Source organism: Haliotis rufescens, unplaced genomic scaffold (assembly GCF_023055435.1).
Source record: "Haliotis rufescens isolate VD_foot unplaced genomic scaffold, xgHalRufe1.0.p SCAF_1, whole genome shotgun sequence".
Lineage (NCBI taxonomy): Eukaryota > Metazoa > Mollusca > Gastropoda > Lepetellida > Haliotidae > Haliotis > Haliotis rufescens.
Window position 1 is genome coordinate 64,137,290 of NW_025963779.1, and position 24,037 is coordinate 64,161,326.

A 24,037-nucleotide genomic window follows, 5' to 3' on the forward strand; every position below is an offset into this window, starting at 1 on the left:
TATATAATCCAGGAAAAAATACTAATCAACATAATCAGTTCGCGTTACTAAATCTAAAATTAGACGAGCTGCCGGGTCTTAAAATAGACGCAAATTTGATTGGCTGCTATATTTAGTACATGGAGCCTCGTGTTATTAATAATGGCAAGATTTGTTTTATCCGCAAACCAAACTTGTATTAGCAACTTGTCGGACATAGAAGCAACAGAAAAGTTTCAACGAAAATGGCAGCCAAGTCCGGTCTTGATGTGTATGTAAAATTGCCGACAGGCAGAAACTGTCAGTATGACTTGCTCCCGACTGCCACCATCCGCACTGTCTGTGAGCGTGTCGCGCGGGAAGAGGAAGTGGCTGAAGAGGTGGTCCGCATAAAATACCAGGGGAAAGTCCTCAACAAGTCCCTCTCGCTGGACTATCTCGGAGTTCGGGCAGAGACTATCCTGAAGGCTGAGGTATGGTGTTCTTTACATGTCTACCGTATTTCCTCTATTAGACGCGGGGACTCTATAGCAGCCGGGTCAATTGTTCAGTGCAAAAAATATAGAAGCCGGGCCTCTAATAGACGCCGGGTCAATTGTTCAGTGCAAAAAATAGAAGCCGGGCCTCTAATAGAAGCCGGGTCAATTGTTCAGTGCAAAAAATAGAAGCCGGGCCTCTAATAGACGCCGGGTCAATTGTTCAGTGCAAAAAATAGACATGCACCGGGTGGATCAATTGATACAATTAATTATCCCTTTTTGGGACCTAAATTACATAATGGGGGTATTAATAGAAGCCGGGCCTCCAATAGACGCCGGGCCTCTAATTGACACCGGGTCAAAGGCTTGTCCGAAGTAAATAGAAGCCCGGGCGTCTAGTAGAGGAAATACGGTAAATGTTATTTCAAGATATCGGGACTAACAATTGCCTGTTTAGTTGTCCATGTATAAGATACAACGCACTGGTTTTGTTCAGCTGTACCGTACATTCATTGATAAAATCCACGGCCGATAGCCCTCCCCTGCCACTCCGCTCTCTCTTCAGTGACTGCTTATTTTCATATATTCATATTGCGACACAGGGTGTGTGCCTCTATGGCTTTTTTTATTTAATCATGTATGTGTGTCGTCTGTTTATTATACGTATATCATATAGCTCTGTAGAGAATCTCACCGAGTGTCTTTTTATATCGACTATATTAACCCAAGTCGATATATGTTTTAAACGCCGAAGCTTGCCGGGTGTAAATAATACAGTTTACCAGCTTCAGTGGCAGAGTGATTAGTGCATGGTGCCATTTTATCGTGACGTCATAGTCACGTCCATGTCACAATCATTGTGAGGTAATCCTTAACCCCCTGGATGCCACAGGGACATATATATGTCCCTCCTCTACAACCCTCACTTTGTAGTCGAATAAAATTCAAAATACATCATGCACGGAGGTACACTTCACATTTTTGAATAATGTGGGAAATTCCCTGTTCTATGATATCATCCACTGGCATTTTAGGCCAAGCAAAAGTACTGAAAATGACCTCTGAAAATTAGGTACATCGTTAATGGCGCCATTTTTTACACATTGCTAAATCACCACTCACGGCGTTATTTACAGCATGTTTTGACATCTAAGTTTCGGATATTTACTCGGAGATATGAATTTCAAAAATGGCATATTAGTGATCACGGGTATCTGTCTTTTATCAAATCAACAATGAACATTCCAAAACGTCTCCGATAATCCTACAATCGTTTCGAATGTAAAATACGCAAACACGAACGCCGAAGTGAACTTTGCGCCATATTGGAAAGTATTTACAAAATTAAGTTTCAGGTACACCGGTAATGAGACGCCTGTAACATCATGTATATTTCAAACTTAGCTGCGATACACACATTCCTCATACGTTTTAGAATCAAATGACCAATGGTCTTTGTCACCAATGCAAAGTGGCTGGATAAAATCAAGCAAAATATGTAAGGTGTGAAAACGAACGCTGTGCTCGAAAAACTGCACTTGTTTGAAATGTAAACAAAGCAAAATACAGATTTTACACAGTGTAGCTTTTTCTCCTATTTTGAGCTATCCATTCGTCTATTCTTTCAAGATATTGGCTCAACATTTCCCGTCGTCAACTTGCGCATTAGAGACTGGGCCCAGCTTATATTAGGTCATCCTAGGAGGTAACGATTTATCTCACGTAAGCGCTATCTACTGTGGAAGCCAGTTTTGGGTGATAGAAACATTTCTTTCTCCCCTTCAATTTTTGTTACGTAAGAATTTCTAAATATATTTGTTGTAAGGAGAGTAGGTCTATAACTGATAACCCATAAATTCGTTGTATTCAGATAGTCACTCCAAAGCTGCTGAACTTGCTGGTAAAGTTCCCGGATGGCCGCACTGAGGAGTATGCCATGCAGAATACAAACAATTTCCGCCACCTACAAAACAAAATAGCAGAGGCGGAATGTGTGTCGTTTACCAACGTCGTCCTCAAGGTAGGTAGCGACTACTTAGAGAGTTGGTCTAGTAATCCAAGGACTAATGTCCGAAAATTTTAATTATTTTTCATTCAGTTGAATCTGTTAACTAATTTCAATACTGAAATAAAAATTTAAATGCAGGTAAAAATAAGAAAGGTTATCCATAATACTTTTCATAAACTCTTCATATTTATTTTATTCCACAAGCCCGACATTTTCCTATGAGATTACTTGAAAACACTCGACTGTGAAAGCTTTTGTTTTTCTTCCATCCCTTCAATTGAGAAAAATGCTTTAGAGAAAGTGAGGGAATGAGAATGGTTTTACGCCGCTTTTAGCAATACTACAGCAATATCACGGCGGGGAACACCAGAAATGGGCTTCACACATTGTACCCATGTCGGGAATCGAACCAGGGTATTCACGTGACGAGCGAACGCTTTAACCACTAGGCTATCCGACCGCCCCCCTTTAGAGAAAGATCCATTGCCGAAGTAGTTTGTGATCACGAACAGCACACACATTATTAATATGGTCACCGAAGAATGCGCATGAACCTATTGCGTGTTCTACGACTCTCCATATATTTCTCAATATGAGTACACCATTTCCTGAATTGTCCTGTATGAACTTACACGCCGTGATATAACTGGGATACTGTTAAAAGCGGCGTATTCACAACTCTCTCGCTGTATATGTTTCCTAATGTAACCTACATAATAGCCTCTGTGAAACGTATACACTATTTCGAAATGGCGTAAAGTTGAATAAACACATTCATCATTTACAACATTCATCGGTCTAATGGTTGAACGCGTTATGGAAATTTTCATTATAACTTAATTATTGATTTTATTAGTTGACTACATAGATTAGAATTAGCGAACGAATTTGTATAAGGCTATATTTAGAATTGTATTATAAAGTGCCGTATTCTGTGTGGTCGTGCGCGTTTTAACATCACAATGTGCTATCGACCCGTGAAGATCCGGGGTAGAATAGGTCTTCAGCAACCCATGCTTGCCGTAAAGGGCGACTATGCTTGTCGTAAAAGGCGACTAACGGGATCGGGTGGTCAGGCTCGCTGACTTGGTTGATGCATGTCATCGATCCCAATTGCGTGGATTGATGTTCATGATGTAAAAATCACTGGATTGTCTGGTCCAGACTCGATTATTTACAGACCGCCGTCATATAGCTGGAATATTGCTGAGTGCGGCGTTAAACAACAAACCAACCAACAGAGTGTGCTGTCAACACTTGCAAAACGGGGCGGTCGGGTGGCCTAGTGATTAAAGCGTTCGCTCGTCACGCCGATGACCCGGGTTCAATTCCCGACATTGGTACAATGTGTGAATCCCATTTCTGGTGTCCCCCGCCGTGATATTGCTGGAATATTGCTAAAAGCGGCGTAAAACAATACTCACTCACTCACTCACTTACAAAACAATCAATGTTGCAGAGTGAAGGGAGACAACTCCTAGATGTTACTTTGTTGGATGCGGGGATCACCGATGGCTCTGTTATCAAAGTGGAAATTAAAAAAGTCGGATCTGAAATATCGGGTAAGTAAATCGAAATCATCGACATCCTAATCATCATTTTATACAAGTAGTAACATCAGCAGTTGTAGTTGTTGTAATTGTAATTGTAGTTGTAGTTGCAGTTATTTATTGTATGATGATGCTTCCGCTATGGGCTGTGACATGATGTGATCACTGATGTTTCAGAGGGTGCGTCAGCGACCCCGGTGTCTGAGGAGATCAACCAGGAACACCTGTGTGTAAGTTGTAGCTTGAGGTGTTTGAACTCCGTTGTCAGTAAATCACAGCAAAATCAAATCATGAACTATATTTTAATATGTAAATAGCAATCTGTTCCTTAATCACTTACCGTTTCCGTGAGACGATCCCTATCCCCCAATAGAGATATATTGTAAAAGTGATATTTACATAATGTCGGAAGAAGAAATATGGTTGATGAAGACAATCTGCAAACAGTACAGAGCATCGTGTCTTGAAGTCGACCATCTTCATGTTAATATACGATACACACTGTTTCTCACACCGTGATTATATATTGGAAATTGAAAGAACTTTTGTTAAAGTTGTCTATTTCACCACCATACGATCTGTAAAAGGTAATCTGTGGCTGGGTAATTGTATGTAAAAATAAACGGGTTCAATGGAGACTGGGGTAAGAAATGAATTTGCTTCACATGACCCATACCATGTTTGAAATGTAAATTTGGGCCGAAAAAAGCAAATTTATTGATTTTCAAAGATAAGATGTTTAAGATACCTATCAACAGTTGTGTATTATGCGATTCTTCTTTTAATCTATAAAAGTTTTCAATCAAATTTTGTTTTAAAAAATGAAACCATGTAGAAGTATTCTTTGAGTGCTGACTAAGCGCCAGTACAGTTTATTTTTTGGATGCATAGGATGAAATCAGCTGAGAAGTATAGTTTCCTCTGCTCCTCAGCTTATATATAGCGAAGTAAGAGCGAGTATGAAAAACTCGTCTCCCTTCTTTTCACAGGAGATCATGGGTAGTTTTGACAATGGAGGCCGGCGAGTGGAGGTCGTATTTTCCTTCGACACAACAGGGAGCATGTACAGCTGTTTAAATGAGGTAGGTTTTCCCTTATATTGAACGTTACATTGACGATATTCATATTGTATTTCCAAATACCATACTCTTTTTGTGCCTTTGATGTTAACGCCGCACCCGGCCGAATACTCCAGCTATAAGACGTTTCAGCCGTAAAAGAACATGCTTTACTTTGAGACATAAACATGGCATGTTGGAAATTCAAGATACATAAGTTGAAGTTTCAAGATACTAAGATGAAATTTTAAGATACCAAGTTGAAATTTCAACGTAGTATCTAGAAATTTCAACATAACATCTTGGAATTAAAAATTAGTTTCTTGAAATTTCAACTTGTGTGTCTTGAAATTTTAACTTAGTATCTTGAAATTTCAAGAAAAAAACAATGCTTCCGTAGGAATATGATGCGTCACTTTTATCTTATAGATAGCAACATTTGTATTTTAAGTAAATAATTTAAAGAATCCATGCACAGTGAATAGCCTTGGTAATCATAACGTTAATCTACACAATGAAGCATGCTCAATGTTCAGTTCCCTAGTATCTGAAACAACCAACCAACCTTCTGTAGGTCCGACGGAAGCTGCGAGACACGTGTTCGCGCCTCATCGCCGACATCCCGTCCATCAGGATCGGCCTCATTGCCCATGGAGACTACTGTGACCAAGACTCCCAATACGTCCTGCGGTCGATTGACCTGACGTCAGATGTCCAGAGACTGGTCAGTTTCACCATGGATGTACCGCAGACAGGCGGCGGCGACACTCCCGAGGTAGGAACCGTTTTTAATATTGTCTAAAAGTATCAGTACTGCATATTCCAAGGTGGTCCGCAGGGACTGTTTCATCTTGTCAGGCATCCAAGGTACAGGAACCTCACAATAAAATGGAAACATTAAGCTTTGAAATGTTTTTTTTAATGTTCCTCGCCATTGTGCCAGTGATTGGTATTCTTTCAGGATTGTTTATAGAAAGTTTTGTCCAGTTTATGATCCATTTGTAATATTATTTCAATGATTGTTCAGATTTATCGCAATTTCAACCCTTATCTGAGTTTAGTGACCTGATTATTTAATAAAAGGGCTCCTCTCCCTGCATACGTTAATGTTCTAAATCAGTTTTAATTACATTTCACGATTTCACAATGTTTCGTGCGTCATGTAGACGGCGCATGTCCTCTGAATACAATACGTTGCTCATGGGAATAGTCGTGGAAAACGGCGAAAGAATACGTAGCTGTCCAAGGCATTTATTTTTTATGAGTCCTATTTAGAACCAAGTAACTTCGAGTTACTTCCCTTCCCACACTACCCAAATCTTCCCGAGGCAAGTGAGTTAACTGACTATATAAGTCCAGTTTCCACCCTTGCCGAACTAGTCTGGTATTATGGAGTTACATTTTGGCTGGACTAACGAGTCTATGCATAGTCCAATCAAAATCGCGCACTGAAATCGAAATCCGGTTCGTAAAGTATCATGCAGATTTCGGTCGACTGCAGGATTTGCAAAGCATGTGCAGCGCTAACTCGTTGTCAACAGATATTTTCTAAATCTTTTCATGCTTTTAATCAAGGTGCTCACGTGATTTGATGCACCTCGCGATGTAAGACTCGTTTTATCACAATATAGATCTTGATTATCAATCAGATCGTCTTGACTGGGCGCCACCGTTTTGTTTGAAGCAAATGCAAGTGATACGAGAGGTTGAATCTGATTGGTCCATAGGAGAGGCATAGAAAGGACATAACTCGTAATAGCCACTGTTCGGCAAGGGTGGAAACTGGACTTTTAAAGTCAGTTAACTCTCTTGCCTCGGGAAGATGCACCATCCTCTTCTTACAACTCAAATTATTTAACCGACTACAAAAACAGACTTTATTCCTCTTCATGCATTAATTTCACGATTTGCAGTAAATATTACCTTGCCGCGACTGATTTTGCAGTGTTATGAGTGGGTGCTCCGCAAGGCTCAGCAACTCGACTGGTCTGAGGAGTCGGCCAAAGCACTGGTGGTGATCGGAGACGCCGAACCCCACCCCCCATCGTACACTGACCAGAACATCAACTGGAAGGACGAACTGGACGTGCTGACAGGCATGGGCGTCAAGGTGTGTGGTCCTTCATAAGGTTATTGTCATCTTGATACACACTAAGACAGGTCACCAGCAAGGTATGCTTGTTGCATTAGAGGTGACTAAATGGATTGCGTGGTCAGGCTCGGCGACCTCGTTGATGCATGTCGCCGTATCCCAATTACGTAGATCCATGCTCATGGTGTTTATCACGAGATTATCTGTTCCGGACTCTAATATTTACAGACCGCGATGATGTGGCTGGAATATTGCTGAGTGCGGCGTTAAACAGCAAACGAACAAACAAACAAAGCATTTATGTCAACTGTGATGTTGTTTGTGCATGTGGTTTCTCTCTCTGAAAACGCCTAGTCTGGGTCTTGTGGTAGAGCGTCCGCCCGGCTAGCGGAAGGTACGGGGATTGATCCCGGCCGTGTCATACCAAAAGACGTTTAAAGATGGTACTTCTTGTTACCCTGTCTGGCGCTCGGCATTAAGGCGCACAACAAGGACTGGTCGGCTCGATCATGACTGGTCAGTATACTGTGTCTGAGGGTATTCATGTTTAACTGCGGCATGATATCTCAGTGAGCTAGCACTATAAATCGGCATCAGTCCGGACTAGTTCAAGCAGCCACGCACACACGCACACACGCACACACGCACACACACACGCACACACATGTGCATGCACGTCGCTTTATACGTGCAATAATCTTGGACGCGACGTTAAACCCCATTTCACCTCGCCACATACCAAACTATACCTCATGTTCTTACGGTTTATCATTTCAAAGTTAACCCCTTAACTTCTAGGTGTATGGGGTGAAAGCGAACTCTAGTTCAGCATCTGCCAAACCTTTCTACGAAGAACTTGCCGAGAGATCCGGGGGATGCTTCTTGGAGCTCCGTCACTTCAACGTCATCACAGATATGTTTCTGGCAGGTAGGAGAGAATTCTGGCATCGTTGTAACATTGTGCTTTACATCTGAGTATCAGCAGGCAGAGATCATGTTGTGTTGTATTCCTACAGTACAGGCCTTGTCATATCCGAATATCTGTTGTCACCTCTCAATGTGATACAGCAGACTACGGTTATAACGAACTCAAAGGGACCACTAACTTTGGTTCGTAATAACCGTAGTTCGGTATAAGCATATATACAACATACATACAACAAATGGCCGGGGCTAAAAAATATATTCGTTATATCAGTAAGTTCGTTATAAGCGTGTTCGTTATAAACGTAGTTTGCTGTATACTAGTACAGACTCAGTCCCCATTGGGGAGTCCGGGTTAGAATATGTCCCTAGCAACCTATGCTACTCATAAGAGGGGATCACATGGAGCGGGTGGTGTGGCTGGTGACTTGGTTAATTGCACGTTATTGTATCCCACGGATCTTGCTCACAATGCCAATCACTGGATTGTCTGGTCCAAACTCAATTATTCACAGGCTGTCGTCATGTAGCTGGAATATTGCTGAGTGTGGCGTTAAGGAAAGAAACAAACAATATGGACTCAATATTTGCCATCTACTCACCTTCCAACATGGCTTGTGACTTACACAGTCATTAGGTCTCGTCATAGACTGACCACACTTTCTTGTGTACTGATGTGCAGTTCTAGTGAGTGAGTTTGGTTTAACGCCGCTTTTAACAGTATTCCAGTTATATCACGGCGTGTCAGCTTAATGTGGGAGGAAAGCCCGAAGTGATGCAGGTCTCAGACGTTTACCACTTCGGTGAAACCCACGAGCACGGGTATGGTGCTGACAAACCTAGAAACATAATCGGGGCGAACCGGGATTCGAACCCACAATCATAGGTTTCTGGCGTGTCCAGGGGACGCAACTTTGCACAGCGAATCGCGGCGCCTTAGACGACTGGGCCACCCGTGCCCCCTGCAGTTCTAGATTTGTGCGAACGAATATCTTTCAACTTCGGTTCACGATCCCACCACACCGCATCATGAATGGTTACAGACTCACCTGGGCGTATGAGTGGTTGACTCACGTGACATCATTACGTGTAGTCACCGTTTATACTCATTTTCACCTGGTGTTCCGTTGCCTCAGAGGCTATCCTGTGCGTCTTGCATATAATCACTAACTCACTTGTATAAGAGGCGACTAACGGGATCAGGTGGTCAGGCTCGCCGACCTGGTTGGTACATGTCATCGTATCCCAATTGCGTGGATCGATGCTCATGATGCCAATCACTGGATTATCTGGTCCAGACTCGATGGGATATTGCTGAGTGCGGCGTTAAACAACAAACAAACTTACTCACTTGTACGAATTATATCAACTCGTGGGCTCACCTGGACGTATTACGTATAATCACAGATTCACTTGGACGTATAACTTAAACTCATAGCCTCACCTGGAGGTGTTCTTATACTCTTAGACTCACGTAATGAAAAACGTATTATCTTAGGGGCACAGACTCACCTGACGTATTACAGTCACAGACTCACCAGTCCTGACGTATTGCTTACAGTCACAGACTCACCTAACGTATTACCTAGTCACAGACTCACCTGACGTATTGCTTACAGTCACAGACTCACCAGTCCTGACGCATTGCTTACAGTCACAAACTCACCTAACGTATTACCTAGTCACAGATTCACCTGACGTATTGCTGACAGTCAGAGACTCACCTGACGTATTACCTAGTCACAGACTCACCTGACGTATTACAGTCACAGACTCACCAGTCCTGACGTATTGCTTACAGTCACAGACTCACCTAACGTATTACCTGGTCACAGACTCACCTGACGTATTGCTTACAGTCACAGACTCACCAGTCCTGACGCATTGCTTACAGTCACAGACTCACCTAACGTATTACCTAGTCACAGACTCACCTGACGCATTGCTTACAGTCACAGACTCACCTGACGTATTACCTAGTCACAGACTCACCTGACGCATTGCTTACAGTCACAGACTCACCTGACGTATTACCTAGTCACAGATTCACCTGACGTATTGCTGACAGTCACAGACTCACCTGACGTATTACCTAGTCACAGACTCACCTGACGCATTGCTTACAGTCACAGACTCACCTGACGTATTACCTAGTCACAGACTCACCTGACGCATTGCTTACAGTCACACTCACCTGACGCATTGCCTACAGTCACAGACTCACCTGACGTATTACCTAGTCACAGACTCACCTGACGCATTGCTTACAGTCACAGACTCACCTGACGTATTACCTAGTCACAGATTCACCTGACGTATTGCTGACAGTCACAGACTCACCTGACGTATTACCTAGTCACAGACTCACCTGACGTATTACAGTCACAGACTCACCAGTCCTGACGTATTGCTTACAGTCACAGACTCACCTGACGTATTACCTAGTCACAGACTCACCTGACGCATTGCTTACAGTCACAGACTCACCTGACGTATTACCTAGTCACAGACTCACCTGACGCATTGCTTACAGTCACAGACTCACCTAACGTATTACCTAGTCACAGACTCACCTGACGCATTGCTTACAGTCACAGACTCACCTGACGCATTGCTTACAGTCACAGACTCACCTGACGTATTACCTAGTCACAGACTCACCTGACGCATTGCTTACAGTCACAGACTCACCTGACGCATTGCCTACAGTCACAGACTCACCTGACGTATTACCTAGTCACAGACTCACCTGACGCATTGCTTACAGTCACAGACTCACCTGACGTATTACCTAGTCACAGACTCACCTGACGCATTGCTTACAGTCACAGACTCACCTGACGCATCGCTTACAGTCACAGACTCACCTGAGCGTATTACCTAGTCACAGACTCACCTGACGTATTGCTTACAGTGAAAAACTCACCTGACGTATTACTTTTAGTTATGAATTCACCTTGAGACGTGTTCAGTAGGTCATCTCGTCTCGACCCATATTTTAATAGACTCATCTCACAAATAATACATTAAACATAAAGTATGTTCTATATATGAAAACGTTTGCCAGTGGGTGATGATTTTAATATTGCAGGAAGCCTCACTGAATAGCTATAGTGCTTAAAGACACGTGCTGTCTTTACACAGGATTCATCCAGAATCTCTGGAACAGTTTCCTACCATGGCATGATATTGACATTATCTATTGCAGTATGTTACCGGGAGTCTAATGAAGAGCAACTGGACGCCTTTGAGCGAGAGATTGAAGAGAAGGGGGAAATGACGGAGGAAAAGAAAGAAATGTTCAAACAATTGGAGGAAAAATCGCCCGAGACGAAAGCTAAAGCGAAAAAAGAGGTAAGATAAATATCAATGAGTTTTTGTTCGTGCTTTTTAATGCATTATTTACCATTTCAAGGTGGGTGGTGATAAAGTATATAAAGTGGGCAGATACATTTACATGATAAAACGGTCTTCAGCGACCCATGCTTGCCGTTAGAGGCGACTGACTGGATCGGGTGGTCAGGCTCGCTGACTTGGTTGATGCATGTAGATCCGGGGTAGAATAGGTCTTCAGCAACCGATGCTTGCCGTTAAAGGCGACTATGCTTGTCGTAAAAGGCGACTAACGGGATCGGGTGGTCAGGCTCGCTGACTTGGTTGATGCATGTCATCGTATCCCAATCACGTGGATCGATGATCATGATGTCAAACACTGGGTTGTCTGTTTCAGACTCGATTATTTACAGACCGCCATCATATAGCTGGAATATTGTTGGGTGCGGCGTAAAACAACAAACAAACAAACATAACATGATAAAACTAATGATGACAGGCTTGTATACAACGGTTCAGATAGTATGATGAACGTGGATTTTTTATAGATCAGGAATATAATGTGTTATTCAAGGGCCAAAGTATACCTCTATTCGTATGCATAGGAACAAAGAAATACTATAACCTACAGGAAACAATGAACACTACATATATTGCTTAAAGCGGCGTAAAACCTCACGTACTCACTCCTGATTCCAGCGCAACGTGCTATCCGACTGGTGGAATGTATCACACGCCACGGGCACTCCCCAGTTCTCCTACCAAGCGAATGACGATCAGTGGGTTAAATACGTAGGTAGGTAAACGTTTTTCACCTTGATGTTCTTAAGATACGGACCCGTGAAGATTCCGGGGTGGAATAGGTCTTCAGCAACCCATGCTTGCCGTAAATGGCGACTATGCTTGTCGTAAAAGGCGACTAACGGGATCGGGTGGTCAGGCTCGCTGACTTGGTTGATGCATGCCATCGATCCCAATTGCGTGGATCGATGATCATGATATCAATCACTGGATTGTCTGGTTCAGACTCGATTATTTACAGACCGCCGTCATATAGCTGGAATATTGCTGAGTGCGGCGTTAAACAACAAATAAACAAAAAATCTTAAGATCCGTAAGCCTCCATTCATTGGATGCTACACGAGTTTTTCGCTTCCATTTCGCCAGGAGTATGAACATGTAGAGATAACCCGTGAAGATTCGGGGTAGAATAGGTCATGCTTGTCGTAAAAAGGCGACCATGTTTGTTGTATGAGGTGATGAGGGGATCGGGTGGTCAGGCTCGCTGACGTGGTTGATGCATATCATGGTATCCAATTTGCGTGGAACGATGCTCATGATGTCAATCACTGGAATGTCTGATTCACACTCGATTATTTATAGACCCCCATCATATGGCTGGAATATTACTGATTGCGGCGTTAAACAACAAACAACAACAACCTAGATATGTGGAAGTTTTTAATGGCACAAAGTCCGTTCCGGGCAGATATACTTTCATTTAATAAATTTGATCCTCACCAAAAATATAGATATATGTTCAAGAGGCTACATCTCTTATTTCAGCTCCTTGCAGTAGTTACAGGCCGACGTTTGGAGCATCGACTTCTTCCTCAGCACGAGGTAGGCGCGTTGATATTTGGTCATCTTTGTTCTGACTGACATCGTGCCAAGCAAAGGCTACTTTTAAAATAGCACAATGTTTGACGGGGGGGGGAGGGGGGACTCTCTCTCTCTCTCTCTCTCTCTCTCTCTCTCTCTCTCTCTCTCTCTCTCTCTCTCTCTCTCTCACTCACAATTTACCTTCTGTTTCAGTTCCGTCATCTCTTCCCTCATCAACTGTCTCACAGAGAAAGAACAAACGAAAGCGGGCTTGCGTCGTCATGTGAAGTGAGCTTCCGACTGTCTTCATCTGTTACTTGTGTTGCCAGCACAATGTCGCCAACACGTCTTGACTTGACACTCACGTCACACGTGTTTTTAGAACTTGTTTATGGCTCAACAAAACCGGCTCCTATTTTGCACCTGATTTGCATCAAGTTCGACGGAAGAGTGCTCTGTATGCGGTTGATGGAACATAATTAAGTCAGAGTGTCAGCACTGATTGTTACATGGTAAATGGGACCCTGCACGCGCGCTTTCACCAGCAGCTACTTTCAGATAATCCTGAAGTTCGTGAAAATATACACTGATCGTATGACACAATGGAAATCATATAGAAACAGCCGAAATTGTGAAAATCAGTGCTCCGGTAGTTTCATATCTATGAAATTGTACAGATTCAAATGTTAGATTACAACTCTGGCTTTTAACCATATTTGATGAAGCTATCTGGGCATATTCGTGTATATACGGAAATTTATAGTTGTTGCCTTACTTTTTTCCTTCAGAATATGAATAAGACTTGCTGTGTTGCGGGGGTTGGGGGAGGCACAGGTGGCCCAGTTGTAAATTCGCCGCAATTTGCTGTGCAGATCATCACTTCGAGCTTTCCTCCCACATTAAGCTGACACGCCGTGATATAACTGGAATACTGTTCAAAGCGGCGTTAACCCCAACTCACTCACTCACTCAGACTTGCCGAAAAAGTATTACAGCCCGTGTAACTTGGTTCGTTGAGCTCGCCGTACATTCCAGCATGGATTGTTGATCCTGCTGTGATTGGTTGTTGGATTGTTTGTTGTTTAACGCCGCACTCAGCAATAAATATTCCAGATTTATGACGGCGGTCTGTAAATTATCGAGTCATTGACATCATGAGCATCGATCCACGCAATTGGGATACGATGACATGCATCAACCAAGTCAGTGAGCCTGACCACCCGATCCCGTTAGTAGCCTCTTACCACAAGCATAGTCGCCTTTTACGACAAGCATGGGTTGCTGAAGACCGGATCCGAGACTATTTACAGACCGCGATGATACAACAGCATAGTCTACAATGCAAGTGGTGGATGTACAGCGCCAACGTGGGCATGATATCCCCGTCTGAAGCCTAGGTTACAGGGTGTCCCAATCAACCTTTGCGTTTCTTTCGAGGCGCCTCAAAACATATCAAGTGTTCAGGCTCGTTTATTTGTGTATCATCGTGCCCCGATGTTGCTCATGGTATCCACCACTGGTTTTAGTGGTCCAGCCTTGATTATTTACAGGTCGCCGTCTTATAGCTTACATCAATATTGATGTGTACATACGACCAAATATAACTAACAAACCTGTGGCATGTGTGACCATGAAACGCTTCCATATACTGATAAGCGCCCGGTGTTGTGAGTAATAATCTTGTAGCAGTGCAGTATGTGATGTACTGGGTACAAGGCCGGCCCACAACGTGCAGTGGTTGATGTTGATGTTGTTAGTTTGAATCACTGTGAATTGATTATGACCTTTAAGGTTTAGTACCATAACAATATCCATGGTTTTCAACTGTCGCAGTGTAAATATGTAAATAAATATGTAATAAATGTTTGTGTTGTCTGATTCATATTGAGAATTAACAAAGCACGATCAGCTGATAAGATACTTCGTCTAGTAGTAGTAGTTGTAGTAAAAGTATTTTATAGGGTAGTTTATGACGTAAAAGGGCTTCCTAAGTCTGGCGTCTGTTGAAAACGTATTGAATTTCATTGGCAAGAAATACATCTTGATGTCAAGAAATTCAGTAGGAGTTTTTTTCATAATTATTATTTACACGCACGCACGCACGCACGCACGCACGCACGAGTGAGTTTAGTTTAACGCCGCTTTTAACAGTATTCCAGTTATATCACGGCGTGTTAGCTTAATGTGGGAGGAAAGCCCGAAGTGACAGACGGACAGACAATTCAGGACGTCATTTCTGGAGATTCGAATATGCGCTCGCAACTTGATGACGACATCTATTGGACGACGTTATTGTTTAGTGGGAAGTGCCGAGTGAGTTGTTTCCCATATGTGTAGATGGGCAACGTAGATAGACGCAGTCATGAGTGGCCAAACGATCGCATCCAAAACTGGGAGAGATATGATAATCGGTACTGGGAGAAAAGGTACAGATAATCGACGTGAGTATTGGGAGAATATGTGGGACATACCAATACCAAACCCACCTGTTAATAAAATGGACTTGTCCGACATTGCCGAGGTTGGGTTCTATTTAGGAGTCATCATTATTAAAATACGGGTAAATATGTTTAAAGCTTGTACATTTTGTTTATATGCTTAAAGAGGACGTACATTATGTTGGTATCTTATATAAGAAATAAACGACCCGTGGTCGTTATTTATCGTACAATATAAAAGTGCAGGGAGAATAAACCACTCGGGATTGCGCCTCTCATGGTGTATTCTCCCAGCAGTGTTTTATTGTACGATTGACAACTCCCATTCGTGGTTTATTTCGTAAATGTAAATCAGCATGCAGTAAACCCCACAACCCACAATAACAGAGAGAGTATATAAATAGAAGATTCCCCCGCGATAAATCACAAAATGAACATTCCCTTTTCAACTGTGAATTAAGGCCAGAAGAAGCTTGCCTCGGTGCCAACAGGGGGTGCTGCTGCTTCCGGAGCTGGTGGCAGTGCCGCGCCTGCAGCTGGTGGTGCTGCTGAAGCAAAGAAAGGGGAAAAGAAGGAAGAGTCTGAGTCAGAAGACGAAGACATGGGCTTCGGACTTTTCGACTAAAACCTAAATGTATATTTTACTCAAGTAAAAAAAGGAACCACCAAAAAAAAAAAAAAGGATATCAAACACTGAGTTCGCAAAATCAAAATAATAACCATCATCGCCCTTATCATCTCAGTTTTAACATCGCGTAACTCATATTTTATACAGTGCTACGGATTGCGAAATATGGTCAGATTAGTAAAGTGGTTACCGCGCTTCTCCATCATTTTCTTCCATGTTTGAACTTCAAGCGAACGACTTCGAATTTTGATTATGCACCCATGTCACATTGAAAACTGTGGAACTGTGATAATGGCGCTGTGATTGGTCATTCGTCACCACTCGCCCCTTTCCGTAACCTGCAAGAAGATCGGCTTGTCACGGAATAACACGAGTTGGTCACGAATGGTGATTGGTTTGATGAAACAGTATTTCCCGTGAGTCTAATATACACGGTACATGCTGTGATTGCACAAGATAACTGATAACAAATTTTGTATGTATATATATCATCAAACACACATTAAAAATCTCTTCAGATAATATAATATATTATCATAACACGACAGGTTCGTATTTCCAACATTCTGTCATGGATATTAGATCTAATTAATATTAGATTTAAAAATTATTAATGTAGACTGTACTCTCGATTATCGTATGATAATCTATTTTAAATCTGCAATTTTTATTTGATATGTTATGTGAAATGTCAGCAATGTGTGAACGCTTTATTTTTGTCATTCGATGACGTTACAATCAGTTATTTGTGTAGTCTAATAGACGATCGCTGACTTCCCGCCGCTGTGAATTTGTCGTCTAGACAGGTGCGCGTGATCAGACCTAGCGGGGATGACGTCACGTCAAACATCTGATATAATGTTGTGGTCGTATAATGGATACACGTGGTTTCAGTTTCCAAATAATAATATTCTCTTTGACTGAACTAGAAAGTAGATCCAGTACATCACGAATGGGGATTTTTCTAAGGCGACCGACGAGTAAATGAGACCGTTTATCACTTGACTAACACTGTTAGAATATTTGGCGCAGTTTTCTAATTTTGGTATATTGACATTTGCTTTTCATATCTGTTTGAAGGCTTGATATTCCAAGACAATAGAGCACATATAGTTAAGTAAGGGAATGGGATGTTTTGCAGTGAGAAAGCTGTCAAAATGGATCCAATATTAAACAACCTTTTTTAATATTTTAGCCTCACACATTATAATTTCGAATGGTTCAACTTAAAACATAAACAGTAAAAGTTTTTAGATCTGCACACAATATATAGATAATCGATTTCTGATTGACAAATTGTATTTAGTGTAAACGTGATTTCGTTTTGATGTTTTAAATAGTTTTCAAAATGTTTTTTTCACTCTGCATTATCTAAATTATCAAATACTTCTGAGTTACGAGTGTTGTTGTTGTATTAAGTGTTTAAGAGGTCGCCTTCTGCCTAAGCAATTTCGGCTGACCTGTCCCTCTTTGAGACTCGTGTGTGCGAGTTGGGTACACATATCTATTGTGAGTTTGGTATTCACATAATTTCTGTTTTTGTATTGATATGATTTCTATTTTCGTATATTGATATCACTAAGTCTTCATTTTTATCTTACTTTGGAGATTAACGCGCGCTTTCCGACTGATGCGTATTTCGCACTCATTTTTATCTTTGGCTGCTCTGTTTATATACGTTCGAGTAGCTGTCCATCACCCATAAATAGTGTTAGTTTGGCCTTCGCTATTGCATCTCTTGGCTTTAGGAGATCTACGAGAGATAGCGGATCTAACTGCAATTCTTGTTTTCACCTAGCCCGGGCTGGGGCGTGGTCTTGACATTCTGGTAACAGGTGTTATTTGATCAAGGTTACACCATTCAAGGCCTGAAAAAAGCTTTCAAAACGTTTTATGGTAGAAACGTGGACATTTCCAACGCATCAGTGACAAAAGTGATGTCCGAAGCAATTCCCTGTTTTGACTTGAACCATATGTTCCTGTTTTATTTTTTCAGGAGAACAAATGACGTCGCCTTGAATGTGTTTGTGACAGGAGCCACCGGTGGGGCAGGATACGCTCCCCAGGTACATCACTATTTGATGGTGATTCCTGAACACATCCTCATGTTATACCCGGAAGCGTACAATTTCTTGTGAATATGGAAAGGATTTTTTTTCGTTTTTGTTCAAAATCAAGCTGACGCGCCAAGATATATAACTGAAATAAATATATAATGTTAAGATGCGACTAGAGTGGGATTAGGTGGAGTAGTCCAAGCAGCTGATTTTGTGCTGACTAAGCATCCATTCGTACGAAACGCATCTTCCCGAGGCAAGAGGGTTAACTGACTTTAAAGTCCAGTTTCCATCCTTTCGGAACTAGGTTGGAAATTCTGAGTTATATTTTGGCTTGCCTGACGAGTCCTGGGCACAGTTCGATCAAAAATCGCGTAACGCACTCGACAACCGATTCGTAAACAACATGGTGACTGCAGTGCAGATTTCGGTAGATTGCAGGAATTGCACGGATGAGAGGTGGAATCTGGTCAATAGGACGGCCATAGAATTGACATAACACGTTATAGCCACTGGTGGCGCTACGATGGAGTCATGAAACTCCAGTCTAGTTCGGCAAGGGTGGAAACTGGACTTTTTGTCAGTCAATTCCCTTGCTTCGGGAAGATGTACCAAAGAAAGTACACATATTATGTTCAGTCTATTTTCATTCACATCGTAATATGTTTGGATGAAAATCAAAGCAGAAAAAGTGCCTTATGTCAACTGGACAGATGGCAAAACGATAGTGCGAGGTGCAGCTAACACCTCTATAACTCGTGATATAAACATGAATATCTCGACTTCGCCAAGCCACGCGTTGACTCATCAAATTAGCAAAATACACGGACGTGTTTCATGTTGTGCTGTTGGTTTACTACACAATTTTCTGTCATTGATTATACTATCACACTGTATCCATATGAAGACGAGGCTATGATTAAACAATCTATTTCGGAGATACGTATCTCGAAATGCACCTGTCGATTCACTTCCGGGATCCTGACAGCAAAATGCGAATTCCAGTGTAATACTAGCATACTTTATTTGCACCTCAGGATTAAATGTGCAATATCTTCTGGATTGGACACAGAGGATACCTAGTATTTGTTTGTAATGTCCTTCAGTGAAATGCGGGGACACTGAGTCACAATATGCTCTCTGTTCCCCATCAACTATGCTCTCCGAGCCTCGTTTTCCATCCAAGATGGCGAATGTTTGAAGAAGGTCATATTACAAGTCCACAACAATACCACAACGTTGTGAAAACGTAGTGTGTTGGCTGGAGAGAGAGATGGCGACCTGAGGATAATTGGGGTTTAACGTCTCTGCAGATATTTCCGGGCTTCGAATCTCATTTTGAAACGCTTCAGAAACAATTAGACGGTGGCACATAATCACATTCGCGAACACTTGGTGTTCATAATCACTGATTTTAAGGGATCCATTCATTTCATTTTCACCGCTATTTTTGCCTTTTACGCCCAATGGAAAATGTTTCGGGGGATAATCGAGATTGGTTATCCTCTGGCGTTGACGTTTCCTGTTCTATACTACTCAAGAAAAGTTAAGGACCATCCCATTCTTTCATATTACTATAGTTAATCTGTCATGCCATGATAGATTAACTACAGTGATATGAAAGACTTGGGTGGTCCTTAGCTTGTTTTGAGCAGTATACAAACGAAAAGGATGTTCATCATGTTTTTTACAGGCATTAAGAAGATATTACTTAACAGAGACACAACGCACATGGATTAAAGTTCTGTATTCTTTATTCACACTCTTTCGGGGCTACTTCTTATCTCATCATCAAGTTAATGATAGAAATCGATCACTGTTCTACAGATACATACAGTTGGGAAGGTCAAGCCAGTGTGGACTTATCACATAGGGCATAATATCACATCAAAACATCCAACTCAATGTCAGTTATGTAAACCACATTAAAAGTCAATAAAGTCTCAAAGACAGGTTACAGATACATTGTCTTCAAAATATATTCTTAAAAGCCAAGAGTGTTTTCACAAATTTTAAATACATAAGGGTCGATGTCACACAAACTGATAAAGTGTCTTTTCAAAACAAAAAGGGGTACGGGTGGCCCAGTCGTCAAAGGCGAAAGAATTCACTGTACAGAATTGCGTCCCTTGGGCACGCCAGGAATCCGTGATTGTGTGTTCGATTCCCGTTTCGCTGCGATCATGTTTCTTGGGTTCTCAGCACCACACCCGTGCTCCTGTCTTTGACTTTTACCACTTCGGTGAACAAGTAGCAGCCACAGGATGGGTTACCTCCCTTAGACCATCAGGATATCATTGGGGTGCACCAAACCGTGTTCGTTGGTTTGTTCTAAAACCTAAATCAACACGGCCTGTTTCACCATTTATCTCCCTACAAATGTAAACCTTGGCAACATGATGCTACATTGTTTCTTCTGTCCATTCTTCTTAATTTCTACCCCAACAGACGCAAAACAGATGCCGAATAACTTCCACGTGTCGGTCCTGGATAGAGTGGAGAGACATGCCGATTTTTCTACGTCTCCCATTTGTGTTGTCTCCTTCCCCGAGGGCCGACGACTCTGAGCTTCCACTGCAAATGTGCCTAGTTTCAAGGACCCGAGTAACGCAAAAGCTTGTGTCTACACCGACATGTACCTCGTGGGGATGGGGACTTGACATTACCATATTATTGTCAGCGTGAATCGTCATGGACCCGCGTGACTTCCTGGGTTGTACGATCGCCGCAGTTGTCGACGTCCTCCTCAGCTTATCGAGATCTGAGACGGAAGGAGGTGACCGTTTGCTGGTTCTTCTTCTTTCAGATGATGAAAATGAAGATTTACCCTCCACGGCCTGGGTGTTCATAACCGTCACTGGGGACTTGTGACTGGATGATTTCCTGGTAGAAATCAAACTGTCGCCTTGTGACTTCATACTGTCTTCACGAATGGGACATGGAGGATGTGTCACGTGCTCAAGAGAGGGTTTCGACCGTAAGAAACTATATCTTTTCTCAGAATCCCCGTCAGAACCCATGGTACTCTCCAGTGAGTTCTTTGAAATTCTAGCCGGAGGGCGATGGTCTCCATTTACAGCGCACAGTGAAACATGAGTATTTCGCCGCTGGGAAGACATGGCATCTTTCACTGCTTTGATCAGGGTATGTTCTATTACTGAGTCAAATATCAACCTGACGTTTTGGCTTGTTTTGGCACTACTTTGCATGTGAAAGCAACAAACACGATTTTGGATAAATTTGTTAACCTTTTCTTTGTTCATCCCCCATCCGCATTTTAGGTCGGACTTGTTGCCTACCAGAAATAACGGGGTATCTGTCGAATCTGTAAATGACAACCAAACTATAACGTGAGGATCAAGTTACAATGTTTCCAATATTTATGGCTCATTTGTTTGTTTGTTTGTTAGTTACCGCTGCACTCAGCAATATTCCAGCTATTTGACAGTGTTGAATGCGCGAAAAGCAACAATCCAACAGCATGACAAGTAATTGGTTGGTTTGTTGTTTAATGCCGAACTCAGCAATATTCCAGCTATATGACGGCGGTCTGTAAAAAATCGAGTCTGGACCAGACAATCCAGTGATTGACATCACGAGCAACGATGATCGCAATTGGGATACGATGACATGCATCAACCAAGTCAGCGAGCCTGACCACCCGATGCCGTTAGTCGCCTCTTACGACAAGCATAGTCGCGTTTTATGGCAAGCATGGGTTGCTGAAGACCTATTCTACCCCGGAACTTCACGGGTCTCATGTCATACTGAAAACATAAGCTAATATTTACCTTTAATTTGTAAAACATGACGACATATCCTGATGGCCTTCTTCAAAGACTTTCGTTTGTCAACAGAGTAGAGGACCAGAAGGGCATCACTGTCTTTTATGTGCGTGTCCGTCGTGTCTAATGCCTCTTTTGTCACAGATGTGTCCACCACCTGTATCTGCTGGTAACTTCCTTCTGGAAATCAGGTGACATAAAAACATAAACCAGCGTCATACCCAATCATACTGCATCAGCCTTCACGTGTATTTTAAACTTAATGACAAACATGAGACAGTTTGAGACCCTTTCCAAATGATGGTCGATGCAATTCCCTATTTTGAACTGTACCAATATGTTTCCCGCGGTTATTTTTAGGTGACTTGCCTTTGCGTGTGTTTGTGACGGGTGCCACCTCGGGGGCAGTATACGCTCACCTTTTCGCGAACACCTTGTATCATTGTTATGTGATAGTGATTCATAAACACATGTTCATGATACAGTCGGAATCCTACAATTGACTGCCATGTGGGCTCTGTACTAATATTTTAAATAAAGGTATTCAGGCAACCTCATAACCGATATTTGTCCGTTGTGAAACATTTTGTAAATATTGCAATAATTATACCATTCAATCTGTTTTTATCCCTGAGTTGTAAGGAATTAATGGTACGTGAAAGTTATATTCGTCTTTAATGCAAATGACCGTTTTGTGCTTCCTCGTAATTTTGCGCCGATAAAACGACATTTTTACAGATTACAAACAACTAATTAAGTATTACCTGAAGTTTGCACGCAACGGATGAAAGTCTCATGGCTCGTCGGAGTACATTCAGGGGGGTATGTCCCGTTCAGAAAGCGAGAGACAAAGGATGTCTTTCCAACCTTGTCCGCCCCAAGCACGGTGATAGTAATGGACTCCGGTCTTGATTCTCGTATTAAATCCATGTTGTGTGTCGAGATCAAAATGTGTTTCACAGTTTTATACTATCGTCTAGCGGCAGGAAGTCATGTCACCGGCTAAAACAATGTTGACGCACATCACAGTTGGTTTTCGTCTCAATATAGAGACTCGTGTGTATATATATCCTAATCTACTAATGACATCCTGTCAACTACAGTCATGGTTGTTGTAGCAACCTTGCAGTAAAGTAAATTTGGATATGATGCTTTCCGGTGACTTCAAAATGGTTTAGAGCTGATATTAAACAGTGTTTGCCAATGGTAACTGCATATCGAATTGAACTGACAATTTAACCTAAAGGTGAGAGTGAATCAGTGAGCGAGATGGGTTTAATGCTGCTTTCAACAGTAATTTGGTTATATAAGATCGTGTCAGCTTGGTGTTAAGGAAAGGCTTAGTCGTTTAAAACTTTTGTGAAACTCATGAGCACGATAAGATGTCACCAAACCTAGAAACATAATCAGGGTGAATCAGGATTCGAACCAAGTGGCTTCTGGCAAAGTGTATTCGGGTGCCTTTCGATAACTAGGTCGCCCTTATCTCCTAAGAACTTAAAAAGGGAAAGTATAATAGCTTCTTGACCAAACAAAAATGTTAAATTTGAACTTCAAGATAAAGCATGACAATGAATGATTTCAGTCTAGGCTGAAACAATGCTGATGCAGTGTTAAAGTTTAACTCGTTCTCGAACTCTCATTTCTTAAGGAGTATTGATGGGAGCAGCGTTGGGCAATAAACAAACTTTTTTTCAAGGTAGACACAATTTTATGGATAACAACTTCTTTTATACTATAAAAAGCGACGTTTCGGTATAGACCCTTATACCGTTGACAATCTTACGTAGGTGAAACATCCCGCCCAATCAACACCAGAATGAAAGAACACAAACCCTCCACCATTAAATCCGACAGTAAATCAGCCATCTCGGACCATATCAACAACTGTCCTGATCACAACATCAACTGGGACAACGTCCAACTCCTCTCCAACAACCTCATTGATTTCAGTAAAAGAAAACTAACAGAAGCAATCCACATTCGCCGCCACAAGCCATCAATCAACAGAGATCAAGGCTATTTCATCCCATCCGCCTACTATGAACTCATCAAGCAATAATCACTTATCCTGTTTAATTGGCTTCATGTGCCATTGGCTTCC

The 24,037-nt window shown here is 42.0% G+C and overlaps 2 protein-coding genes across 2 annotated transcripts; one reads left to right on the forward strand and one right to left on the reverse strand.

The window, feature by feature from the left end:
• Positions 1–126: 126 nt before the first annotated feature.
• LOC124142407 lies at positions 127–14,218 on the forward strand. The gene is made up of 12 exons (XM_046510863.2): positions 127–452; positions 2,329–2,478; positions 3,926–4,028; positions 4,194–4,246; positions 5,006–5,098; positions 5,649–5,849; positions 7,020–7,184; positions 7,965–8,094; positions 11,299–11,444; positions 12,123–12,219; positions 12,990–13,046; positions 13,239–14,218. The coding sequence occupies exons 1-12, from the start codon at positions 225–227 to the stop codon at positions 13,310–13,312; spliced, it is 1,497 nt and encodes a 498-aa protein (XP_046366819.1). The 5' UTR covers positions 127–224; the 3' UTR covers positions 13,313–14,218.
• Positions 14,219–19,938: 5,720 nt separating this feature from the next.
• On the reverse strand, positions 19,939–22,118 carry LOC124142432. The gene is made up of 2 exons (XM_046510896.2): positions 21,940–22,118; positions 19,939–21,473 (listed from the first exon to the last, which is right to left on the reverse strand). Exon 2 carries the CDS (start codon positions 21,409–21,411, stop codon positions 20,578–20,580), a length of 834 nt encoding a protein of 277 aa, XP_046366852.2. The 5' UTR covers positions 21,412–21,473; positions 21,940–22,118; the 3' UTR covers positions 19,939–20,577.
• Positions 22,119–24,037: the final 1,919 nt, after the last annotated feature.

Bases quoted from the DNA above. Each gene is read 5' to 3' on its own strand.
- LOC124142407 (XM_046510863.2), top strand. From the start codon at position 225: ATGGCAGCCAAGTCCGGTCTTGATGTGTATGTAAAATTGCCGACAGGC. The intron at 5,850-7,019 runs GTAGGAACCGTT...CTGATTTTGCAG, and splicing joins GCGGCGGCGACACTCCCGAG to TGTTATGAGTGGGTGCTCCG. The intron at 8,095-11,298 runs GTAGGAGAGAAT...TATCTATTGCAG, and splicing joins CACAGATATGTTTCTGGCAG to TATGTTACCGGGAGTCTAAT.
- LOC124142432 (XM_046510896.2), bottom strand. From the start codon at position 21,411: ATGAACAAAGAAAAGGTTAACAAATTTATCCAAAATCGTGTTTGTTGC.